The sequence below is a fragment of the Chenopodium quinoa genome, unplaced genomic scaffold (assembly GCF_001683475.1).
Source record: "Chenopodium quinoa cultivar QQ74 unplaced genomic scaffold, ASM168347v1, whole genome shotgun sequence".
Taxonomy (NCBI): domain Eukaryota; kingdom Viridiplantae; phylum Streptophyta; class Magnoliopsida; order Caryophyllales; family Amaranthaceae; genus Chenopodium; species Chenopodium quinoa.
In genome coordinates, this window is record NW_018742344.1 from 2116 (window position 1) to 23796 (window position 21681).

Consider the following 21681-nt stretch of genomic DNA (forward strand, 5'->3'; position numbering starts at 1 on the left):
TCTTCTGGTGATGTCACTATCTTTCAGCCCCATTTCTTCCATGGTCTTCCGGATAGAACATTTGCGGAGCTTCCTCCATCGACCAACACCCTTTTAAGCAAACAATTCCCAACCATCAATGAAATTACCAGAGAGTCTTCATGCTCTTTGGTGATGTTGTTGATGTCATCATCGTCAAAAGTGATGGCCATTGCTTCGAGCTTTTTCTCCAAAGGATCTCTTGGTTCTTCTGGGACGGCAGGATCACTCGTCGACGTCTTTGCAATTCTTTTAGCTGTAGAATAGGTTAGACTACAAATATCTAAACCACCAGAAATAACATAAATTACTACCGTAGGTGCGAGTGGTTTGGGAGGCTTGTTCGTCGAATCGGCTTTGGCGTCACTGCCTTTCTTCTTTCCATCAGATGCTTGAGGTTGCCTCTCTTCAGCTAGAAGGCCACTTCTCTTCTCAAAACATAGCAATCTTCCGTTTTATGCCAATGGTCACTATGGAACTCGCACCATTTGCTCATATCTTTCTTTGAATCTGGCTTATAACTCTTCATCGGTCAACGGACTTTGCTTCCCAGTGGCTCCAGCGCATTCACCACTGCTACTTACGTCGAAGTCGAACACATACTCTGATATCTTAGGGTATTCGATGCATCGGCAACCTGTCTTTCCTGCACATTATTAACCAGACCGTGATCTACCTGAAGGTTTCGGAGGGCTGTGTCGCCATGATCCACGCTGGCTACTTTGAACCTGATGGTGTGGCTGGAGCTACGATTGGCGATGTCCTCGTCGAAGCGCATTTGCGCCACTGCTCTCGTCCGACCCCTTCAATGTTTGAGTAGGGGGTAACTTGACCATGTCTTTGAAAAGATCGGAGTCAGTATGCAGTCCACGAAGGAAGGCTTCAATGGCAATCTTGTTATCGACGTTCTTGATGGAGACCTTCTCCTTGTTGAATCTGGTCCAATAGGTCCTGATGCTCTCTTTTGGTCCTTGACGATTCAGTACAAATCGCTTGTTTGCTTGTCAAACTACCTGCTGCTTTCAAAATAGGAATAAAACTTGTTAATTGACATAGCAAAGCTAGTGTACTACCTGGTTCGAGTTTGCGGAGCCATTTGAGGGCGGGACTAGTCAGCGTCGCGCCAAAAGATTTGCACATGCATGCTTCCCAACACTCGAACGGAACTGATGCTTGCCACATCCGCTGCTTGTAGTACTCGACATGATGCTCTGGACAGGTAGTGCCATCATAGAGAGAAGTGAAACGTCGGCAGCGACAATCTTCTAGGGATGCGAGCTCTGGACAATTCGGGGTGTTGCCGCAAATCCGTCGGGAGCCTCTCTTTGGACTAGGATCGGGTCACTTAGCATCCTCTTCATCATGGTCAGCACTCTAAAATTCTGCTTCTCTAGGACGGCTAGCCTTTGTACTAAGAGTTCAGTCTGGTTCGGCTCACGGTCATTAGGCTAACGCTCGTTCTCTAGAGTCTGAAAGCTTCCTTGTTGTCCGTTGTTCAAGATTTGGGCATCAGCATCCATTTCGTCGCCGCTTGTCGCTATATCGGTATCATGCGGGGAGTCTAGCACTTCCAAGGGATGCATACGCGGTATGATTTCCAGTTTCCTTGGGCATCGACGATGGTTGCTCTGGGCGGACTCTAGCTATTGTCGAAGGGTAGTTGCATCAAATGCTGACACTTCTTTTTCACGGCTAAGGCGTTCGTTGGATTCTTGGGCCTGCAAGGAGATCGACCTTGGCTTTCTCATAGGCCTCTCTCAGCTGCTCGGGGGCCATATCACCAGGTTCCATCACGAACCTCTCTCAGCTACTCGGGGTCATATCACCAGCTGCTCGTTGGATTCTTGGGCTGCAAGGAGATCGACCTTGGCTTTCTCATAGGCCTCTCTCAGCTGCTCGGGGGTCATATCACCAGGTTCCATCACGAAGGTTGGGTTTGGGTTTGCAGGGTTTTGAGGGTTTTACCTAGTTGTATCCCCACAGACGGCGCCAAATTGTTTATGCTAAATTTCGTTAAGTGGGATTGAATAGCAAAATTTAGGTTACGAATCAACTAAATAAAACCTTAAATGAAAGCGATAACAAAATAAAGAAAAACAAAAGGAATTGGTGACGCGAAAAACCCAAAGAAGGTAAAAACCGCGGGTAGAATGAGGATCTACCAAACTTTCACTATGTAAAATATCGAACAAAAGGGATTACAATGTATGATCAATGTGATTTTAGTAGCTAGGTTGCAATGTGTCTAATGTCGATGGTTCCTTTCCCTTATATAGATGATGCCTAGGGTTTAATGTGGCCGTTGTAGAATAATAAGATGCTTCCCTTGATATCCGGAACTATCTCCTTGACTCACGGCACTTAGCTTAGCCCAATAACGGTTTGATTTTACTGATGGGAAACCTAGTCTTTCCAGCTTATCGCTCCCTAGAAAATAGGGGAGTTGTTATCTTTGCTTCGTCCGCCGAGTCTGGGCTCAGTCGTCGATCTTCGCTCTTCGTCGTTGACCCTTGCTGACTTATGCTTACTTTGACTTACTAAAATTTACCCATAACAAGATAAATTAATTTTTTGTGTAATTGAAGAATAATATAATTAGAGGAACCAAGAGACACAAATGAAGAGACAAATATGAAAAACTAACCATTTTATTTTTTAAGGGATTGAAAGCGTTTGGGATAACAATGCATCTTGTGTAAGACTGGACATACTATGTGGCCGGTTGTAAAAGAACAAAGTAACCCCTACATAACATTAACAGAGTTACCTCTATAACACTAACAAATTAAACCCATAATAATCGATCACACGGTGTGAGCATGTGGTCAGTCACGTATGAAAATTTGTGTTGGGATAAAGAAGAGGTTATTCAATTTCATTTTTGTTTCAACTAAAATGTAAATAAAAAATACTTCCTATAAACTAGTAAAACTTGAATTTTTACCATTTGAAACAGAGAGGTCGGGTGAAACTAAAAGTCTAAGTGAAGCAGTTAACTGAGAAGTGAGTTTGGAAGATGAACGGAGGAAAAGAAGCAAAATTATGGCCGGCGATAGGAATCGATCTCGGAACCACTTACACATGCGTCGGAGCATGGTCCCCACAACAAGACCGCGTTGAGATAATCACCAATGAATTAGGCAACCGTACGACGCCGTCTTGGGTCGCATTCAACGATACGCAGCGTCTCGTTGGCGAGGCTGCCACCAACCAAGCCGGGAATAATCCTACCAACACCATTTTTGGTTTTTTTTCTTTTTCCCTCTTCTTTTATGCTTTAAAGTTTTGTGCTTTATCATTTTTTTTTTCCTTATTTTGAAAACCCTCAAAAATAGTAATATTGTAATTTTGTATACCCTTTATTTTAGAATAACAAAATGTATTTGGATGAATTTGATTTCTTCTTGTATTATAGATGTTGTATGGAAAAATTAAGAATATTGTTGAGATTATCCTATTATTGCTGTTTTACTACATAGTTTAAGAAAGAAGCACAAAAAATATTTTGGGTCATCTTGTTTTGGATCATTACTCTTTTGGGTCGAATTGGAAGTAATGGTGATAGATTATTTGGAGATGTTCGGAAAATAAATGTCTTGTTTATTGAAATAGAAAGCTCAATTAAAGTAGTGAAGTGAGGTTGGGAAGGAGATAAGTGTTATTAAGGTTATGTTAACTTTAGCAGTTAAAAGAGTATAGTTTGAAGCTAAATCGTAATAAATTTGCTCCATTTTAAATGATGTATGAATTGGTCGGGAAACACTTTTAAGTATTTCTTCTTTAAGATGATTATAAAATAGAGCTTTTTTATGAAAGAAATTTTACTGTGAAGTTAGTGGCTTGTTATGTGAGCATAGTACAAAGTATTGAATATCGAAATTGTCTCGTGTCAAACTGGCTGTCTTCTTAGGCTTTTGGTCTTGAATTTGATATTGTAAACAATTAAGATTAAACAAACTCATAAGTTTTCAATTAAGGAAAGGGCAGTAAAGATCAAACACTTGAATATAAGATGTGATCAGATTTTTGTTTCTGAGCTAGCAGTCGCTGTGCTTAGTTAGCTATAATATGTAATCATAATTTGCAAGTGTCTTGTAAAATTTGTCAACTCGTCTTGAACTTTTTTCTGCCATGTTATTTGCAACTTACATTTGAAGAGGGAACATGTTTTGTGTAATTAGCCATTGCTATTTGTATTAGTCACTTTGTGACAGTAACTTCAGTTGGTATTATAATTTTAGATACTATTGGAATCCAGTGACGGGATTTGATTTATTTTGGAGATGATGATGAGATCCTTTTTTTTTTTTATCTTTAATTTCGTAGATGCTAAGAGGCTTATAGGTAGAAAATTCAGCGATGAAATGGTACAAAAAGACATTAAGCTCTGGCCATTCGAAGTGATTCCTACTGCTGATGGAGAGGATTTCAAGAAGCTTATAATTGTAGTTACTTACAAGGGTGAAGAGAAACAATTTGCTCCAGAGGAGATATCCTCAATGCTTCTCATGAAGATGAAACAGATATCAGAGGCGTATCTTGGTTCAGAAGTTAAGAATGCTGTTGTTACTGTTCCTGCCTACTTCAATGATGCCCAGCGGCAAGCAACTAAAGATGCTGGTGTCATTGCTGGCCTGAATGTTATGAGGATAATTAATGAGCCAACCGCAGCTGCCATTGCATATGGTCTTGATAGGCAAGGTACTAGCAGTGATGTGACAAAGAATATTTTTGGTTTTTGACCTTGGTGGTGGAACTTTTGATGTCTCTTTGGTCGCAATCAAGAAGGGTGTTTTCGAAGTAAAAGCTGTTAGTGGGGATACCCACCTTGGTGGAAGAGATTTTGACAATCGATTGTTAAGCCATTTTATTGCTGAGTTTGAGAGGAAACACAAGAAAGATTTAAGTGACAATCGTAGGGCTGTTGGAAGGCTGAGAGCTGCTTGTGAGAAGGCTAAGAGACTCCTTTCTTCAACTACAGAGACTACTATTGAGATTGATTGCCTTTTTGAGGCAGTAGATTTCTCTTGTAGCATTACTCGTGCCCGATTTGAAAAGATGAATATGGATTTGTTCCAAGATTGTATGTTACCTGTTCAAATGTGTTTGAGAGATGCCAAGATGGAAAAGAGTGAAATTCATGATGTTGTTCTTGTGGGTGGGTCAACCCGAATACCAAAGATTCAGCAATTGTTGCAAGATTTTTTCGATGGAAAGGAGCTTTGTAAAAGTATTAACCCAGATGAGGCCGTGGCGTGTGGAGCTGCTTTTCACGCTGCAATCTTGGCTGGTGTAGGTAGTAATAAGAACTCTGTGCTTGTGGATGTTACTCCTCTGTCCCTTGGTATGCAATTATACTTTGGTAACATGAAAGTAATAATTCCTCGGAATACGTCAGTCCCAACGAAGATGATCAGCAGAGTTAGTACTGCGGTTGACTACCAGAAAACTGTACAATTTCCAGTATATGAGGGTGAGAGACCCATTGCTAATGAAAACAACTTATTGGGCCAATTTTCTCTGCATATCCCTCCAGCACCTCAAGGCGTCCCTCAGTTTGATGTCTGTTTTCAACATTGATGTTGATGGCATTTTAACTGTGTCTGCAGAGCTTGTTGGCACAAACAACAAGGACCAAATCACCATCGCCAATCACAGTGGGAGGTTATCAAAGGAATCGATTGGCAAGATGATGAAGTCTGCCCAAAAGTATAAGGCTGAGGATGAGGAGCGCAAGAAGGCAGCCATGGTTAAAAACAAGTTGGAGAATTATATATACGAGGTTAAGGGAACCTTAAGAGGTAGTGGAACGAAGATGAATAACAAGGACAAGAGAAAAGTGGGTGATGCCATTGAGAAGATAACCCAGTGGCTGGAGTGGAACTATTTGCTTGCTGAAGCTGTCAAGTTTGAGGAGAAAATAGAAGAACTTAAAAGCATCTGCAAACCTATGTTCGCAAAGATGCACCAGCAGGAGGATGGTACTCCTAAGGCTACCCGTGGTTGCTCCAAGATTGAGATTATAGAACTCGATTAAGCTTTAATCATATAGCGAACCTGATCACAACTATTTTGTCATTAGTCTTTTAGTACAAGTGATCCATTAGGCAGATATGAATATGGCTGTTGATTTTATCAGCAAGTGCCTGTACAGAATGTTCCCACCTGAGTACTTGCAGTTCTCATGTATGCCTTGCTTTGCTATGATATGCTTGCTCATTTTTTGAGCTTGCACCCTGATTTAGAGGCTGTTTGCTTACATAACTGTCTGCTTGTCATTATTATACCTGAAACTGAAAGTTTAAAAATAAGATAAAAGCTAATAATGTCCGCTTCAGTCTCAAAATGCTCCTCTCCATTTTATTCATTTTTCCCTTAAAAATTGGGTTAATTGAATGGCAGGTAAATCGGAATATGCGTATATGCAATTTAGTATTAATTTTTTTTTCTCTATACAGTAGGGATGGCAATGGGTCCAAGGCAACACATGAGTATTTGTCCGCTGTCATTCTCGTTGTCTTTTCTATTACCTGTTTCTAGCAATTTTTGAATCTCTAATCAATAAAGGAGCAGCAGTGACTCTTCAAAGGTAAGAATAATAAAAATTGATATAATCTGCTGGGTTTGGAAATAAGCAGTCAGACCCTCTAATTACAATGTTCAGAATGCTTTGAATGAACTTCATTTTCCCTGCTAAATTATAACACCCTGTTTGTGCAGCTGATCATTTTTGATACTTTGCTTTTGGAAATGTAGTCTTCCTTTTTGCAACGAGCATCCAGCCGTCCTAGGCCTTCAAGTCATAGCCTCATAGGCATGGACCAAGCATTGGAAACTCATTTATTTTTGGACGAGATGACAGCAATAGCTGGAGCTCAATGACTTTGCTGACTCCCTCAATCTGGTAAGCTTAATTCACAAGTCATTGTAACTATTAAAGGGAGCATCTATTCTCAGTTTTAAGCTAACTACAGTCCTTAACTTTTTATCCACACTAAAGCATACAAGTTCCCTACTTACAATTAAATTCAAGTGAGACTAATAATGAATTCTGGATTGATGTCCCCATATCTAAAGTCTGGTGTGTATGTTACTATGATTCTTCATTTCACCGTAATTGCCTATCTTGGATCCTTGAAACTCGGTTGTAGGCTAAATAATAGAAAAAATGACTTTGTTCCCTTATTGACTTATTAAAAGAACAAGGACAGAATTTGGTAAAATGTAACCATCATACACGTATGTATGTTAAACTAACCTGAAAAAATACATTAGTTCTAATTATTTGCTATTAGACTGCCTCAAATTCGACGTAATTTGGAATAAAGACCTGTTCAACTTTCACCTGCTGTAACTGATAACAATTTTATCACAATCTATGCATAAACCAAAGTATTGTATGTTTATACTAGCTAAAAGACGCAGCTAATTAAATTAAAAAAACTACGGATTTGTGTTACTAGATAAATTCCATTAGGCAGATATGCAGTTCTTGTGTATGCCTTCTTTGCTATAATAAGCTTGCTCTCATCTTTAGCTTGCACCATGATTTGGAGGCTGTTTGCCTAAATAGCTGTTTGCTTGTCATTTTGTTGTTCCTGAAGCTGAAAGTTTAAAAATAAGCTAAAGCTTATAAAGTCCAGCTTCTGTCTCAAAAAGCTCCCTCCATTTATTCTTTATTCCCTTAAAAATTTGGGTGATTGAATGTCTGGTAAAATGAGGTATGCATCTACGCAATTTGCACTAATTTTTCTCTTTAGACTTTAGAGTAGGAATGGCAATAGGTGCAAGACTTGATCTAGACCTGATTAGACTTGATCCATCTTTTTGGGTTTGGATCCAAAGAATTTAGACCCAACAGGTCTAGGTTTGTATGCTCTAACAATTACAGACCCAAATCCTATTTGACCTGATCCATGGACTCGCTTGATCCAAAAAACCTAAAGAGTAATTAAAAGAAAATAGTGTAGGGAAATAGATTGTTAAAATTTGGTGTGACTGTGAGTTGTAACTCGTAGTACGAGTGTTTTGACACCAGATCCGTGTGCGTGCACACCCTTGTCTATTGGCGATGAGGGCGCTAGCTAAGTGTGGAAAGGGCTCCTAAGCATGGAGCAACACAAGCTGGAGACAAGTCTGATGTGCACTCTTGCCTATTGGTGATAGAGTGGAGTCAAAGGTTGATCGAGGCTTGTGACTGCAAGCAGTTTGAGGTGGGCACAAACGGGTCTGATGACTAATTTTACTTGTTTTAGAGTCTCTTTGGATTTTTTTTTTTTTTTTTTTTTGTTATTTGGGTGGTTTATAACTTGTAATATCAGACACAGTCTTTGGTGTAGGCCATCCTTTCACCGCCTCAATCTTTGCTGGATCTACTTCTACTCCATCCTTGGAACCAAATGACCCAGAAATGCTACCTTCTCCAACCAAAACTCACATTTAGAAAACTTCGCATAAAGTTTGTTCTCCCTTAAGGTTTGTAGAATTGCCCGCAAATGTTCTACATGTTCCTCTTTATTCTCAATGTGAGTTTCTTTCTCTTTGTTGCTTTTTGTTGGTGATGTATATTTAGGTTGTGATTTGGGACTTGTCTGGTTTGGATAGTGTTTTCAAAATTCTTTAGTTTTGAGGGAAAGGGTGATCGGGTTGGCTAAAGAGATGAAGAGGTTATATGATATTGTGAATAATAATGAAGCTAATATGAATACCGCGACGAGACAGTTTATAACTATGAAGAAACAGTTTGACGATGCGGCTAAGAAGGTGATCGAACTAGAAAGTCGGTTTAGAGGAGCAAGCAAAAAAGATGAGGAGCAAGCAAAAAAGGTGGATGAGAAAGCCCAACAGCTGAAGGACCAAGCCAAGAAACAGAAGGAACAAGCCCAGCAATTGGAGGACAAGGTTGTGGTTATACAAGATCGAGATGAAGCTTTGTCAAAGGTGAAAGAAGAGTTGTCGACAGTTAAAAGGACTTGGACGACGCTTTAGATGAGAGTGTTAAATTGGAGATCAAGCTTAGGGTTTAGCTGATGAAGGAGTACCTAGATGGGAAGGCTACAAAGTGGCGTCTGCAGGAAGAAATTGATCATTTCTTGGCCAACGAGGGACTATTGTCGAGCTGGAGAAGATGCTGTAATTGTTTCGACTGCGAAGTCGGAACCTCATACGTCGAATGTTGTTCCTCCTACCACTAACAAAGCTTCGGCACAACCAACGATTGGTGAAGGTGTTGGAGACAATGCCCCTATCGACAAGATCATAAAATATGTCGTCGAAAGAGTGAATGCTAATGGCGAAGCTAATGCTTGAAGGCCATTGCTTGTGATGGTTTCTTTTGCTATGTATTTATGCTTTTGTTTTGCACTTTGATACTTTAGTTTTTCACTTGGATGTTTTCGTCATGGCTTTTGAATATTTTTGTTTGGATATTATTGTCTTTTTTTTCCACTTGATGGCAAGTGGTTCTTGAAGCTGATGGCGAAGCTGATGCTTGAAAGCCATTGCTTGTGCTGGTTTCTTTTGCTATGTATTTATGCTTTTGTTTTGCACTTTGATACTTTAGTTTTTCACTTGGATGTTTTCGTCATTGCTTTTAAATATTTTTGTTTGGATATCATTGTCTTTTGTTCCACTTGATGGCAAGTGGTTCTTTTGAACACTGTTATGACTTTTGTCATAGCTTTGCACGTAGTATTTTCCCTTTGTCTCGTCTGTTACTATTGCTTGCATGTGTTATAACTTTGTTCTGTGAACAGTGTGCAAAACGTAAGATCAATTTTGAACAAAATTTAAAAACCTGAAGAACACTTATATGAAATTTAGTTGAATCATAAAATGAAAATACTGGAAAGAGCGAACATTTGATAAAGCAAATGGTTAAAGGAGTAAATTCATTGATGCATAAGAATTGAAAAAACTTATTAATTTTATTCAATTGTCATTGTACAAAGTATTCATCGAAGGCTTTATGTAGCATATGTATACTCGAGTTTTGGCCTTCATTGTTTGCCAATGCCCTTGCGCCCCAGCGTCGACGCTGAACACTGAAGACTAAGTTCGTAGTTTAGGTATCAGGTGTGGCGTCGGACGCTAAGGTCAATTTGCCCGGGCTTCGTTTCGTCATAATGTTTTCGTTTGACCGGCGGCTTTCCTCATCCCTTTGAAGGATGTCAGTGTAGCCAACATCTATCTTTTTGTCATTTGTCGTGATTTTTGGTCATGACCTGAGTTCTTTGTTTCGTCGCTTGTGTTTCGTCGATCGTTGTACTACAAAACCAACATGGTTAGAGTACCAATGGCCGTTGGCTCGGCAACGACCCTCTGATGCTTAAGTCAGAACTCGTAGTGAAAAATAGATAATCAAATGTAAGTAAATCAAATGTGAGATCGGAGGCGTTACCTACGTCAGCGGACACTTTTTGATATTCTAAAAGTAATAGTTTCACAGATGAGTTGTGTTCCAACTTCTTGGAAACAGGTTTACCTTCCTTGTCGTATAATCGATAAGCGTCATTGCCAATGACTTGGGTGATCAGGTACGGGCCTTCCAATAGGGGAGCTAGCTTTCCGTCGGCGGGGTCTTTTGCATTCTGAAACGCTTTTCTTAGCACCTAGTCGCATAGATGGAACGCCTTTGCTTTGACTTTTTTGTTGAAGCTTCTGGCGACGATTTGCTGTTATGCTGCCATCTTGATTAGGGCTGCTTCACGCATCTCTTCGACTGCGTCTAAGTTGCTTTCCATTTCTTCTTAATTTCTTTTTTCCGCATCAAGCCAAATCGAGACGTAAGGAAATCGACTTCTACTGGGAGGACGACTTCACATCCGTAGATGAGGGAGAAAGGCGTATGTCTTGTCACGGACCTTGGAGTTGTCCTATTAGCCCACAGAACGGATGGGAGCTCGTCGGCCCACCTGCGGCCTTTACTTCTTTAACCTTTTCTTGATGGCATTCATGACGACCTTATTGCTGGATTCTGCCTGTCCGTTGGCTTGGGGATATCTTGGTGTCGATGTCCTTAGCTCTATTCGGAATTTCCTGCAAAATGAACGAGTTTTGTCACTAATAAACTGTGATCCGTTGCAAGAGACTATCACCGACGGAATGCGAACCTGCAAATAATGTTAGTTCATAAAAAACAAATTCTTTTGTCCGTCACCTGCTTCAAGGAAATTGCCTCGATCCATTTAGAGAAATAATATGTTAGTGCTAGCATGTAAACTTTTTTGTCCTAGTGCAGTAGGTAGCTTTCCGACGATGTACATTCCCCATCTCATGAAAGGCCATGAAGATAAGGTTTGGTGCAAGGATTCCGACGTTTGTGAACCGTATTGGAGAATCGTTGACAGCTATCACATTTGGCAACGTACTGGATGGCGTCTTCGTGGAGTGTTGGCCAGAAGTATCCTTGTCCACCTGCAAGGGTTCCGACGGTTTGTGAACTGTATCCCTTAGTACACTGTAAAAACGTTCCGTATCCACACCAGTCGTTGTCGTTGTAGGTGTCATCAACGGGAAGGATTACTTTTGTGGATACGGAACGTTTTTGCAGGTGGACTAAGGGAATCGATGTAAAGGTGGTCTTTTTTAGCACGGAGGTTAAGTTTGCAAGTGCATCGGCTTAGGAGTTTTGGTCTCTTGGGATTTATTGGATTGTGAAGGGGTTGAAGTGTTTTGATTTTTCTTTGGCTACTTCGAGGTAGGCTGGCATTTTTGGAGTCTTTTTCTGTAAAGTCTCTTGTCATCTAGCTGACGATGAGGAGAGAGTCATTGTATACGTTTAGGGATGTTGCCCCCAGATCTTTGGCGACGATCATTCCTGCAATTAGTGCTTCTTATTCTGCTTCGTTGTTCGTTGCTTTGAAATCGCAAGATATAAATCGCACTATCATGTCCCCTTGTGGCGACTTTAGCACCATTTCTAGGACAGCTCCTCGTTAATTGGACAATCTGTCGACAAACAGGATCCACTTGCTTTCTTTTTCAACGTTGTTTATTTCTTCCACTTCCTTGTCATCTGTGGCTTGCCGATCGGGGCTAAAGTCAGCCAAAAAATCAGCCAATGCCTGTGACTTTATTGCTCTTCGAGGTTGGTACTCAATGTCGAACGTGCTTAGTGAAATACTCCATTTGCCCATACGTTCTGTTAACTCTGGTTTGCTCAAAACAGACTTGATAGGATAATTTGTCATCACCACTACGTGGTGGGTTTCAAAATAATGCCTTAATTTTTTAACAGTAGTAACTAAAGCAAGAACGAGTTTTTCAAGAGATGAATACCTTACCTCGGCTGGGAGTAATGCTTTACTTACTTAGTAAATTGGTAACTGCCCGGCGTCGTCGTCTTCCCTAGTCAGGACAGCACTGACGGCGAAATATATAGCTGCAAAGATTCGTTAAGTTTTGGTTTCGACAGGAGTGGTGGCGTCATTAAATATGCCTTTAAATCCTACAATGCTTTCTCGTGATCGTCAGTCCATTCAAAGCCTTTATTTTTCGTAAAACATTGTAAAAGAGATGGCATTTGTCTGACGATCGAGAGATAAAGCGATTTACGCTGACACTCATCCTGCCAATTTATGGGTTTCCTTAATGTTTTGGGGGATAAAATATTTATTAAGGCCCAGAATTGGTCGGGATTGGCTTCAATTCCCCTTTGCGTTACGACATAACCAACAAATTCACCAGCAGATACTTCGAAAGAACATTTAGTAGGGTTAAGTTTCAATACCATACTTTCACATAACCTTAAATATCTGACGAAGGTGGTCGACGTGATCTTCTGATTTCTTGGGTTTAACTAGAATGTCGTCAATGTATAGTACACCTCCATTGTGTCGCCTAACTGGTCCTTGAACATTTTGTTGACGAGTCTCTGATACGTCGAACTTGCATTCTTTAGACCAAAAGGCATAACTTTAATAACAATATATACCTCTATTCGTCATGAAGGCCGTCTTTTCCTGATCGTCGGGATGCATGAGCATTTGATTGTATCTGGAGTAGGTGTCCATGAACGTCAAGAGCTCATGACTTGCTATTGCGTCTACCATGGCGTCGATGTGTGGCAATAGGAATGGATCTTTGGGGCATGCTTTATTGAGATCGGTGAAGCCGATACATATGATAGGCTAAATTCTTATCACCTAATCAAAAGTAATTCCTAAAACCACTAACTAAAATTGATAGGGAAGTAAGGTCGAATCCACAAGCAAACAACGTTCTTCTATTCCTAATTAATTATTATAATCTAAATTATTAAGAAACAAATAAGGTTTGTATGAATTAATCTAAGGAATAATTAATAATAAAAAGCCTAGGGTCACAGGTTCACCAATAATTAATACTCAAGGATAAAACATAACAAACAACGATTAATATTACAAACATAACATGATTAACAGGCTCTCGCAATTTATTAATCAAACATAGATCTAACAGGCTCTCGAAATTTACTAGTTCTAAGTTCATATTGAAATAGTCTTTAATATCACATCTGCTCGATTCATCAATTCAATATTACTATACTCTTACAATCAAATCACATCTGCTCGATTCATAATCCAGTTGTAAAGAATTAAAACAATTCAATAAGATTTATCATGCAATATCAATAATCAACCAAAAACAATTCATCCCTTCATATTTGTTATGGCTCCCCCAAGAACCCTAGAAATTAACTACGCACACATATTTAAATATAAACTAATCAAAGCATATATAAAAGACATGATTAAAATCAAAGCACAAAAATCTAAAGCAATTAAAATCCAAGCGATGAACAAAGCAATAAAGAGATGAGAAATAATACCGAATAAAGGAAATATGAAATTGCACTAAAAGGGGAAAACTTGAGTTAAACAATAATCCCTCACTAAAATCTCTCTAAAAGCTTAAGAATGAAAATTGTAATCTAAAAACATAGCTAATAAAGCTTACAAAAAGAGTTTAAATACTAAACCCCAAAAATAACTAAAATGATAAGTCTAAATGTCTCTGGAAATACTCGCGCCCGATCGGGCCCGCCTTTTTCTTCACACAGCTTTCTGGGCATCCGCCGATCGGGCCCGGTCTTTTTTCTAGGCCGAGTTTTTCCTTCTTCTTTTTTTCCTTTCGGCTCCAAACATTTATGGCCCAAATTTACTCCTTCCTTGGTTTCATTACTTAGACCAATTCCACGAACCAAGCCATTAGTCACCAAAATAATGGGTCTTAGGCTACAAACGACGGTCATGAATGTGACCATAGCTTCGATATCTCGTAGTGGCCGGAAAACCATAGAAATCACCAACAAATCGGGGAAATTCCTACAAAAATAAATGCCAACTCTACAAAAACACTCGAAACCACACATTAGTACTAAAAATAGCCCTGAAGAGCTCAGATATGCATAAAAATGGCCGTGGGACGAGGGATAAAAATAGAATATAAAACACATATATCAGCATACTCTCCACTTGCCATTTTTCTTGCTGACGACGACGGCATTTCCGAGCCAATCTGGATATTTCACTTCTCTTATTTTCCCTGTATTGATCAGCTGTTGTACTTCATCGTTGATGATTTTGTTTCGTTCTATCGGCAAACTTTCCACACTTCTGCTTTACGGGCTTGTGATTCAGATCAACGTTTAGCTTGTGCGAGATGACAATTGGATCTATGCCTGTCATATCTTCAATGCGACCACACGAAACAATCTTTATTCTCTCGAAGAAAGGCTAGGATAGTATTTTTGAGTTTCGGCGGTTAAGTTGGCTCCGACACGGACGATTTGATCTGGTTTTTTAGGGTCCAGAGGTATTTCGTCAATATCTAGGTCGTTAGGATTGTCTGGTGTCGCGCCTTGCTGTAATTGCTAGGTGGATTTCTTGCACGGTTTCAAGGTTTTTTTTGTAGCAGTTTTTGGCTTCACGGGGTTCTCCTTTAATTTCTTGGATTCCCTAGGGGGTTGGAAATTTGAGAGTTTGATGGTAGGTGGAAGGGATGGCTTTTAGTTTGTAAATCCAGGGTCTGCCATGATGGCATTATAGGCTGAGGGGAAATCTACGACGTTGAATTTGGTTTTGAGGGTTTAGGCCGCTAGCAAAGGTGGGTAGGGTTATGTCTCCGAGAGTTGACATCGTTTTCGCCGCTGAAACCCGACCAATACTGTTGATCTTTCTGGTGATGTCACTATCTTTCAGCCCCATTTCTTCCATGGTCTTCCGGATAGAACATTTGCGGAGCTTCCTCCATCGACCAACACCCTTTTAAGCAAACAATTCCCAACCATCAATGAAAATTACCAGAGAGTCTTCATGCTCTTTGGTGATGTTGTTGATGTCATCATCGTCAAAAGTGATGGCCATTGCTTCGAGCTTTTTTCTCCAAAGGATCTCTTGGTTCTTCTGGGACGGCAGGATCACTCGTCGACGTCTTTGCAATTCTTTTAGCTGTAGAATAGGTTAGACTACAAATATCTAAACCACCAGAAATAACATAAATTACTACCGTAGGTGCGAGTGGTTTGGGAGGCTTGTTCGTCGAATCGGCTTTGGCGTCACTGCCTTTCTTCTTTCCCATCAGATGCTTGAGGTTTGCCTCTCTTTCAGCTAGAAGGCCACTTCTCTTCTCAAAACATAGCAATCTTCCGTTTTATGCCAATGGTCACTATGGAACTCGCACCATTTGCTCATATCTTTCTTTGAATCTGGCTTATAACTCTTCATCGGTCAACGGACTTTGCTTCCCAGTGGCTCCAGCGCATTCACCACTGCTACTACGTCGAAGTCGAACCCATACTCTGATATCTTAGGGTATTCCGATGCATCGGCAACCTGTCTTTCCTGCACATTATTAACAGACCGTGAATCTACCTGAGGTTTCGGAGGGCTGTGTCGCCATGATCCACGCTGGCTTACTTTGAACCTGATGGTGTGGCTGGAGCTACGATTGGCGATGTCCTCGTCGAAGCGCATTTGCGCCACTGCTCTCGTCCGGAACCCTTCAAATGTTGAGTAGGGGGTACTTGACCATGTCTTTGAAAAGATCGGAGTCAGTATGCAGTCCACGAAGGAAGGCTTCAATGGCAATCTTGTTTATCGACGTTCTTGATGGAGACCTTCTCCTTGTTGAATCTGGTCCAATAGGTCCTGATGCTCTCTTTTGGTCCTTGGACGATTCAGTACAAATCGCTTGTTTGCTTGTCAAACTACCTGCTGCTTTCAAAATAGGAATAAAACTTGTTAATTGACATAGCAAAGCTAGTGTACTACCTGGTTCGAGTTTGCGGAGCCATTTGAGGGCGGGACTAGTCAGCGTCGCGCCAAAAGATTTGCACATGCATGCTTCCCAACACTCGAACGGAACTGATGCTTGCCACATCCGCTGCTTGTAGTACTCGACATGATGCTCTGGACAGGTAGTGCATCATAGAGAGAAGTGAACGTCGGCAGCGACAATCTTCTAGGGATGCGAGCTCTGGACAATTCGGGGTGTTGCCGCAAATCGTCGGGAGCCTCTCTTTGGACTAGGATCGGGTCACTTAGCATCCTCTTCATCATGGTCAGCACTCTAAAATTCTGCTTCTCTAGGACGGCTAGCCTTTGTACTAAGAGTTCAGTCTGGTTCGGCTCACGGTCATTAGGCTAACGCTCGTTCTCTAGAGTCTGAAAGCTTCCTTGTTGTCCGTTGTTCAAGATTTGGGCATCAGCATCCATTTCGTCGCCGCTTGTCGCTATATCGGTATCATGCGGGGAGTCTAGCACTTCCAAGGGATGCATACGCGGTATGATTTCCAGTTTCCTTGGGCATCGACGATGGTTGCTCTGGGCGGACTCTAGCTATTGTCGAAGGGTAGTTGCATCAAATGCTGACACTTTCTTTTTCACGGCTAAGGCGTTCGTTGGATTCTTGGGCTGCAAGGAGATCGACCTTGGCTTTCTCATAGGCCTCTCTCAGCTGCTCGGGGGCCATATCACCAGGTTCCATCACGAAACCTCTCTCAGCTACTCGGGGGTCATATCACCAGCTGCTCGTTGGATTCTTGGGCTGCAAGGAGATCGACCTTGGCTTTCTCATAGGCCTCTCTCAGCTGCTCGGGGGTCATATCACCAGGTTCCATCACGAAGGTTGGGTTTGGGTTTGCAAGGGTTTTGAGGGTTTTACCTAGTTGTATCCCCACAGACGGCGCCAAATTGTTTATGCTAAATTTCGTTAAGTGGGATTGAATAGCAAATTTAGGTTACGAATCAACTAAATAAAACCTTAAATGAAAGCGATAACAAAATAAAGAAAAACAAAAGGAATTGGTGACGCGAAAAACCCAAAGAAGGTAAAAACCGCGGGTAGAATGAGGATCTACCAAACTTTCACTATGTAAAATATCGAACAAAAGGGATTACAATGTATGATCAATGTGATTTTAGTAGCTAGGTTTGCAATGTGTCTAATGTCGATGGTTCCTTTCCCTTATATAGATGATGCCTAGGGTTTTAAATGTGGCCGTTGTAGAATAATAAGATGCTTCCTTGATATCCGGAACTATCTCCTTGACTCACGGCACTTAGCTTAGCCCAATAACGGTTTGATTTTACTGATGGGAAACCTAGTCTTTCCAGCTTATCGCTCCCTAGAAAATAGGGGAGTTGTTATCTTTGCTTCGTCCGCCGAGTCTGGGCTCAGTCGTCGATCTTCGCTCTTCGTCGTTGACCCTTGCTGACTTATGCTTACTTTGACTTACTAAAATTTACCCATAACAAGATAAATTAATTTTTTGTGTAATTGAAGAATAATATAATTAGAGGAACCAAGAGACACAAATGAAGAGACAAATATGAAAACTAACCATTTTATTTTTTAAGGGATTGAAAGCGTTTGGGATAACAATGCATCTTGTGTAAGACTGGACATACTATGTGGCCGGTTGTAAAAGAACAAAGTAACCCCTACATAACATTAACAGAGTTACCTCTATAACACTAACAAATTAAACCCATAATAATCGATCACACGGTGTGAGCATGTGGTCAGTCACGTATGAAAATTTGTGTTGGGATAAAGAAGAGGTTATTCAATTTCATTTTTGTTTCAACTAAAATGTAAATAAAAAATACTTCCTATAAACTAGTAAAACTTGAATTTTTACCATTTGAAACAGAGAGGTCGGGTGAAACTAAAAGTCTAAGTGAAGCAGTTAACTGAGAAGTGAGTTTGGAAGATGAACGGAGGAAAAGAAGCAAAATTATGGCCGGCGATAGGAATCGATCTCGGAACCACTTACACATGCGTCGGAGCATGGTCCCCACAACAAGACCGCGTTGAGATAATCACCAATGAATTAGGCAACCGTACGACGCCGTCTTGGGTCGCATTCAACGATACGCAGCGTCTCGTTGGCGAGGCTGCCACCAACCAAGCCGGGAATAATCCTACCAACACCATTTTTGGTTTTTTTTCTTTTTCCCTCTTCTTTTATGCTTTAAAGTTTTGTGCTTTATCATTTTTTTTTTCCTTATTTTGAAACCCTCAAAAATAGTAATATTGTAATTTTGTATACCCTTTATTTTAGAATAACAAAATGTATTTGGATGAATTTGATTTCTTCTTGTATTATAGATGTTGTATGGAAAAATTAAGAATATTGTTGAGATTATCCTATTATTGCTGTTTTACTACATAGTTTAAGAAAGAAGCACAAAAAATATTTTGGGTCATCTTGTTTTGGATCATTACTCTTTTGGGTCGAATTGGAAGTAATGGTGATAGATTATTTGGAGATGTTCGGAAAATAAATGTCTTGTTTATTGAAATAGAAAGCTCAATTAAAGTAGTGAAGTGAGGTTGGGAAGGAGATAAGTGTTATTAAGGTTATGTTAACTTTAGCAGTTAAAAGAGTATAGTTTGAAGCTAAATCGTAATAAATTTGCTCCATTTTAAATGATGTATGAATTGGTCGGGAAACACTTTTAAGTATTTCTTCTTTAAGATGATTATAAAATAGAGCTTTTTTATGAAAGAAATTTTACTGTGAAGTTAGTGGCTTGTTATGTGAGCATAGTACAAAGTATTGAATATCGAAATTGTCTCGTGTCAAACTGGCTGTCTTCTTAGGCTTTTGGTCTTGAATTTGATATTGTAAACAATTAAGATTAAACAAACTCATAAGTTTTCAATTAAGGAAAGGGCAGTAAAGATCAAACACTTGAATATAAGATGTGATCAGATTTTTGTTTCTGAGCTAGCAGTCGCTGTGCTTAGTTAGCTATAATATGTAATCATAATTTGCAAGTGTCTTGTAAAATTTGTCAACTCGTCTTGAACTTTTTCTGCCATGTTATTTGCAACTTACATTTGAAGAGGGAACATGTTTTGTGTAATTAGCCATTGCTATTTGTATTAGTCACTTTGTGACAGTAACTTTCAGTTGGTATTATAATTTTAGATACTATTGGAATCCAGTGACGGGATTTGATTTATTTTGGAGATGATGATGAGATCCTTTTTTTTTTTATCTTTAATTTCGTAGATGCTAAGAGGCTTATAGGTAGAAAATTCAGCGATGAAATGGTACAAAAAGACATTAAGCTCTGGCCATTCGAAGTGATTCCTACTGCTGATGGAGAGGATTTCAAGAAGCTTATAATTGTAGTTACTTACAAGGGTGAAGAGAAACAATTTGCTCCAGAGGAGATATCCTCAATGCTTCTCATGAAGATGAAACAGATATCAGAGGCGTATCTTGGTTCAGAAGTTAAGAATGCTGTTGTTACTGTTCCTGCCTACTTCAATGATGCCCAGCGGCAAGCAACTAAAGATGCTGGTGTCATTGCTGGCCTGAATGTTATGAGGATAATTAATGAGCCAACCGCAGCTGCCATTGCATATGGTCTTGATAGGCAAGGTACTAGCAGTGATGTGACAAAGAATATTTTGGTTTTTGACCTTGGTGGTGGAACTTTTGATGTCTCTTTGGTCGCAATCAAGAAGGGTGTTTTCGAAGTAAAAGCTGTTAGTGGGGATACCCACCTTGGTGGAAGAGATTTTGACAATCGATTGTTAAGCCATTTTATTGCTGAGTTTGAGAGGAAACACAAGAAAGATTTAAGTGACAATCGTAGGGCTGTTGGAAGGCTGAGAGCTGCTTGTGAGAAGGCTAAGAGACTCCTTTCTTCAACTACAGAGACTACTATTGAGATTGATTGCCTTTTTGAGGCAGTAGATTTCTCTTGTAGCATTACTCGTGCCCGATTTGAAAAGATGAATATGGATTTGTTCCAAGATTGTATGTTACCTGTTCAAATGTGTTTGAGAGATGCCAAGATGGAAAAGAGTGAAATTCATGATGTTGTTCTTGTGGGTGGGTCAACCCGAATACCAAAGATTCAGCAATTGTTGCAAGATTTTTTCGATGGAAAGGAGCTTTGTAAAAGTATTAACCCAGATGAGGCCGTGGCGTGTGGAGCTGCTTTTCACGCTGCAATCTTGGCTGGTGTAGGTAGTAATAAGAACTCTGTGCTTGTGGATGTTACTCCTCTGTCCCTTGGTATGCAATTATACTTTGGTAACATGAAAGTAATAATTCCTCGGAATACGTCAGTCCCAACGAAGATGATCAGCAGAGTTAGTACTGCGGTTGACTACCAGAAAACTGTACAATTTCCAGTATATGAGGGTGAGAGACCCATTGCTAATGAAAACAACTTATTGGGCCAATTTTCTCTGCATATCCCTCCAGCACCTCAAGGCGTCCCTCAGTTTGATGTCTGTTTCAACATTGATGTTGATGGCATTTTAACTGTGTCTGCAGAGCTTGTTGGCACAAACAACAAGGACCAAATCACCATCGCCAATCACAGTGGGAGGTTATCAAAGGAATCGATTGGCAAGATGATGAAGTCTGCCCAAAAGTATAAGGCTGAGGATGAGGAGCGCAAGAAGGCAGCCATGGTTAAAAACAAGTTGGAGAATTATATATACGAGGTTAAGGGAACCTTAAGAGGTAGTGGAACGAAGATGAATAACAAGGACAAGAGAAAAGTGGGTGATGCCATTGAGAAGATAACCCAGTGGCTGGAGTGGAACTATTTGCTTGCTGAAGCTGTCAAGTTTGAGGAGAAAATAGAAGAACTTAAAAGCATCTGCAAACCTATGTTCGCAAAGATGCACCAGCAGGAGGATGGTACTCCTAAGGCTACCCGTGGTTGCTCCAAGATTGAGATTATAGAACTCGATTAAGCTTTAATCATATAGCGAACCTGATCACAACTATTTTGTCATTAGTCTTTTAGTACAAGTGATCCATTAGGCAGATATGAATATGGCTGTTGATTTTATCAGCAAGTGCCTGTACAGAATGTTCCCACCTGAGTACTTGCAGTTCTCATGTATGCCTTGCTTTGCTATGATATGCTTGCTCATTTTTTGAGCTTGCACCCTGATTTAGAGGCTGTTTGCTTACATAACTGTCTGCTTGTCATTATTATACCTGAAACTGAAAGTTTAAAAATAAGATAAAAGCTAATAATGTCCCGCTTCAGTCTCAAAATGCTCCTCTCCATTTATTCATTTTTCCCTTAAAAATTGGGTTAATTGAATGGCAGGTAAATCGGAATATGCGTATATGCAATTTAGTATTAATTTTTTTTTCTCTATACAGTAGGGATGGCAATGGGTCCAAGGCAACAC

At 40.1% G+C, this 21681-nt stretch overlaps 2 protein-coding genes and 1 pseudogene across 2 annotated transcripts; all 3 read left to right on the forward strand.

Annotated features, from left to right (window-relative positions):
* The first annotated feature begins 2733 nt into the window (after positions 1–2733).
* LOC110693288 lies at positions 2734–6279 on the forward strand (annotated as a pseudogene).
* On the forward strand, positions 6138–9006 carry LOC110693269. The gene is made up of 2 exons (XM_021870434.1): positions 6138–6204; positions 8642–9006. Exons 1-2 carry the CDS (start codon positions 6138–6140, stop codon positions 9004–9006), a joined length of 432 nt encoding a protein of 143 aa, XP_021726126.1.
* An 8901-nt stretch (positions 9007–17907) lies between these two features.
* LOC110693279 (heat shock 70 kDa protein 18-like) lies at positions 17908–21455 on the forward strand. The gene is made up of 2 exons (XM_021870443.1): positions 17908–18443; positions 19523–21455. The coding sequence occupies exons 1-2, from the start codon at positions 18215–18217 to the stop codon at positions 21229–21231; spliced, it is 1938 nt and encodes a 645-aa protein (XP_021726135.1). The 5' UTR covers positions 17908–18214; the 3' UTR covers positions 21232–21455.
* Positions 21456–21681: the final 226 nt, after the last annotated feature.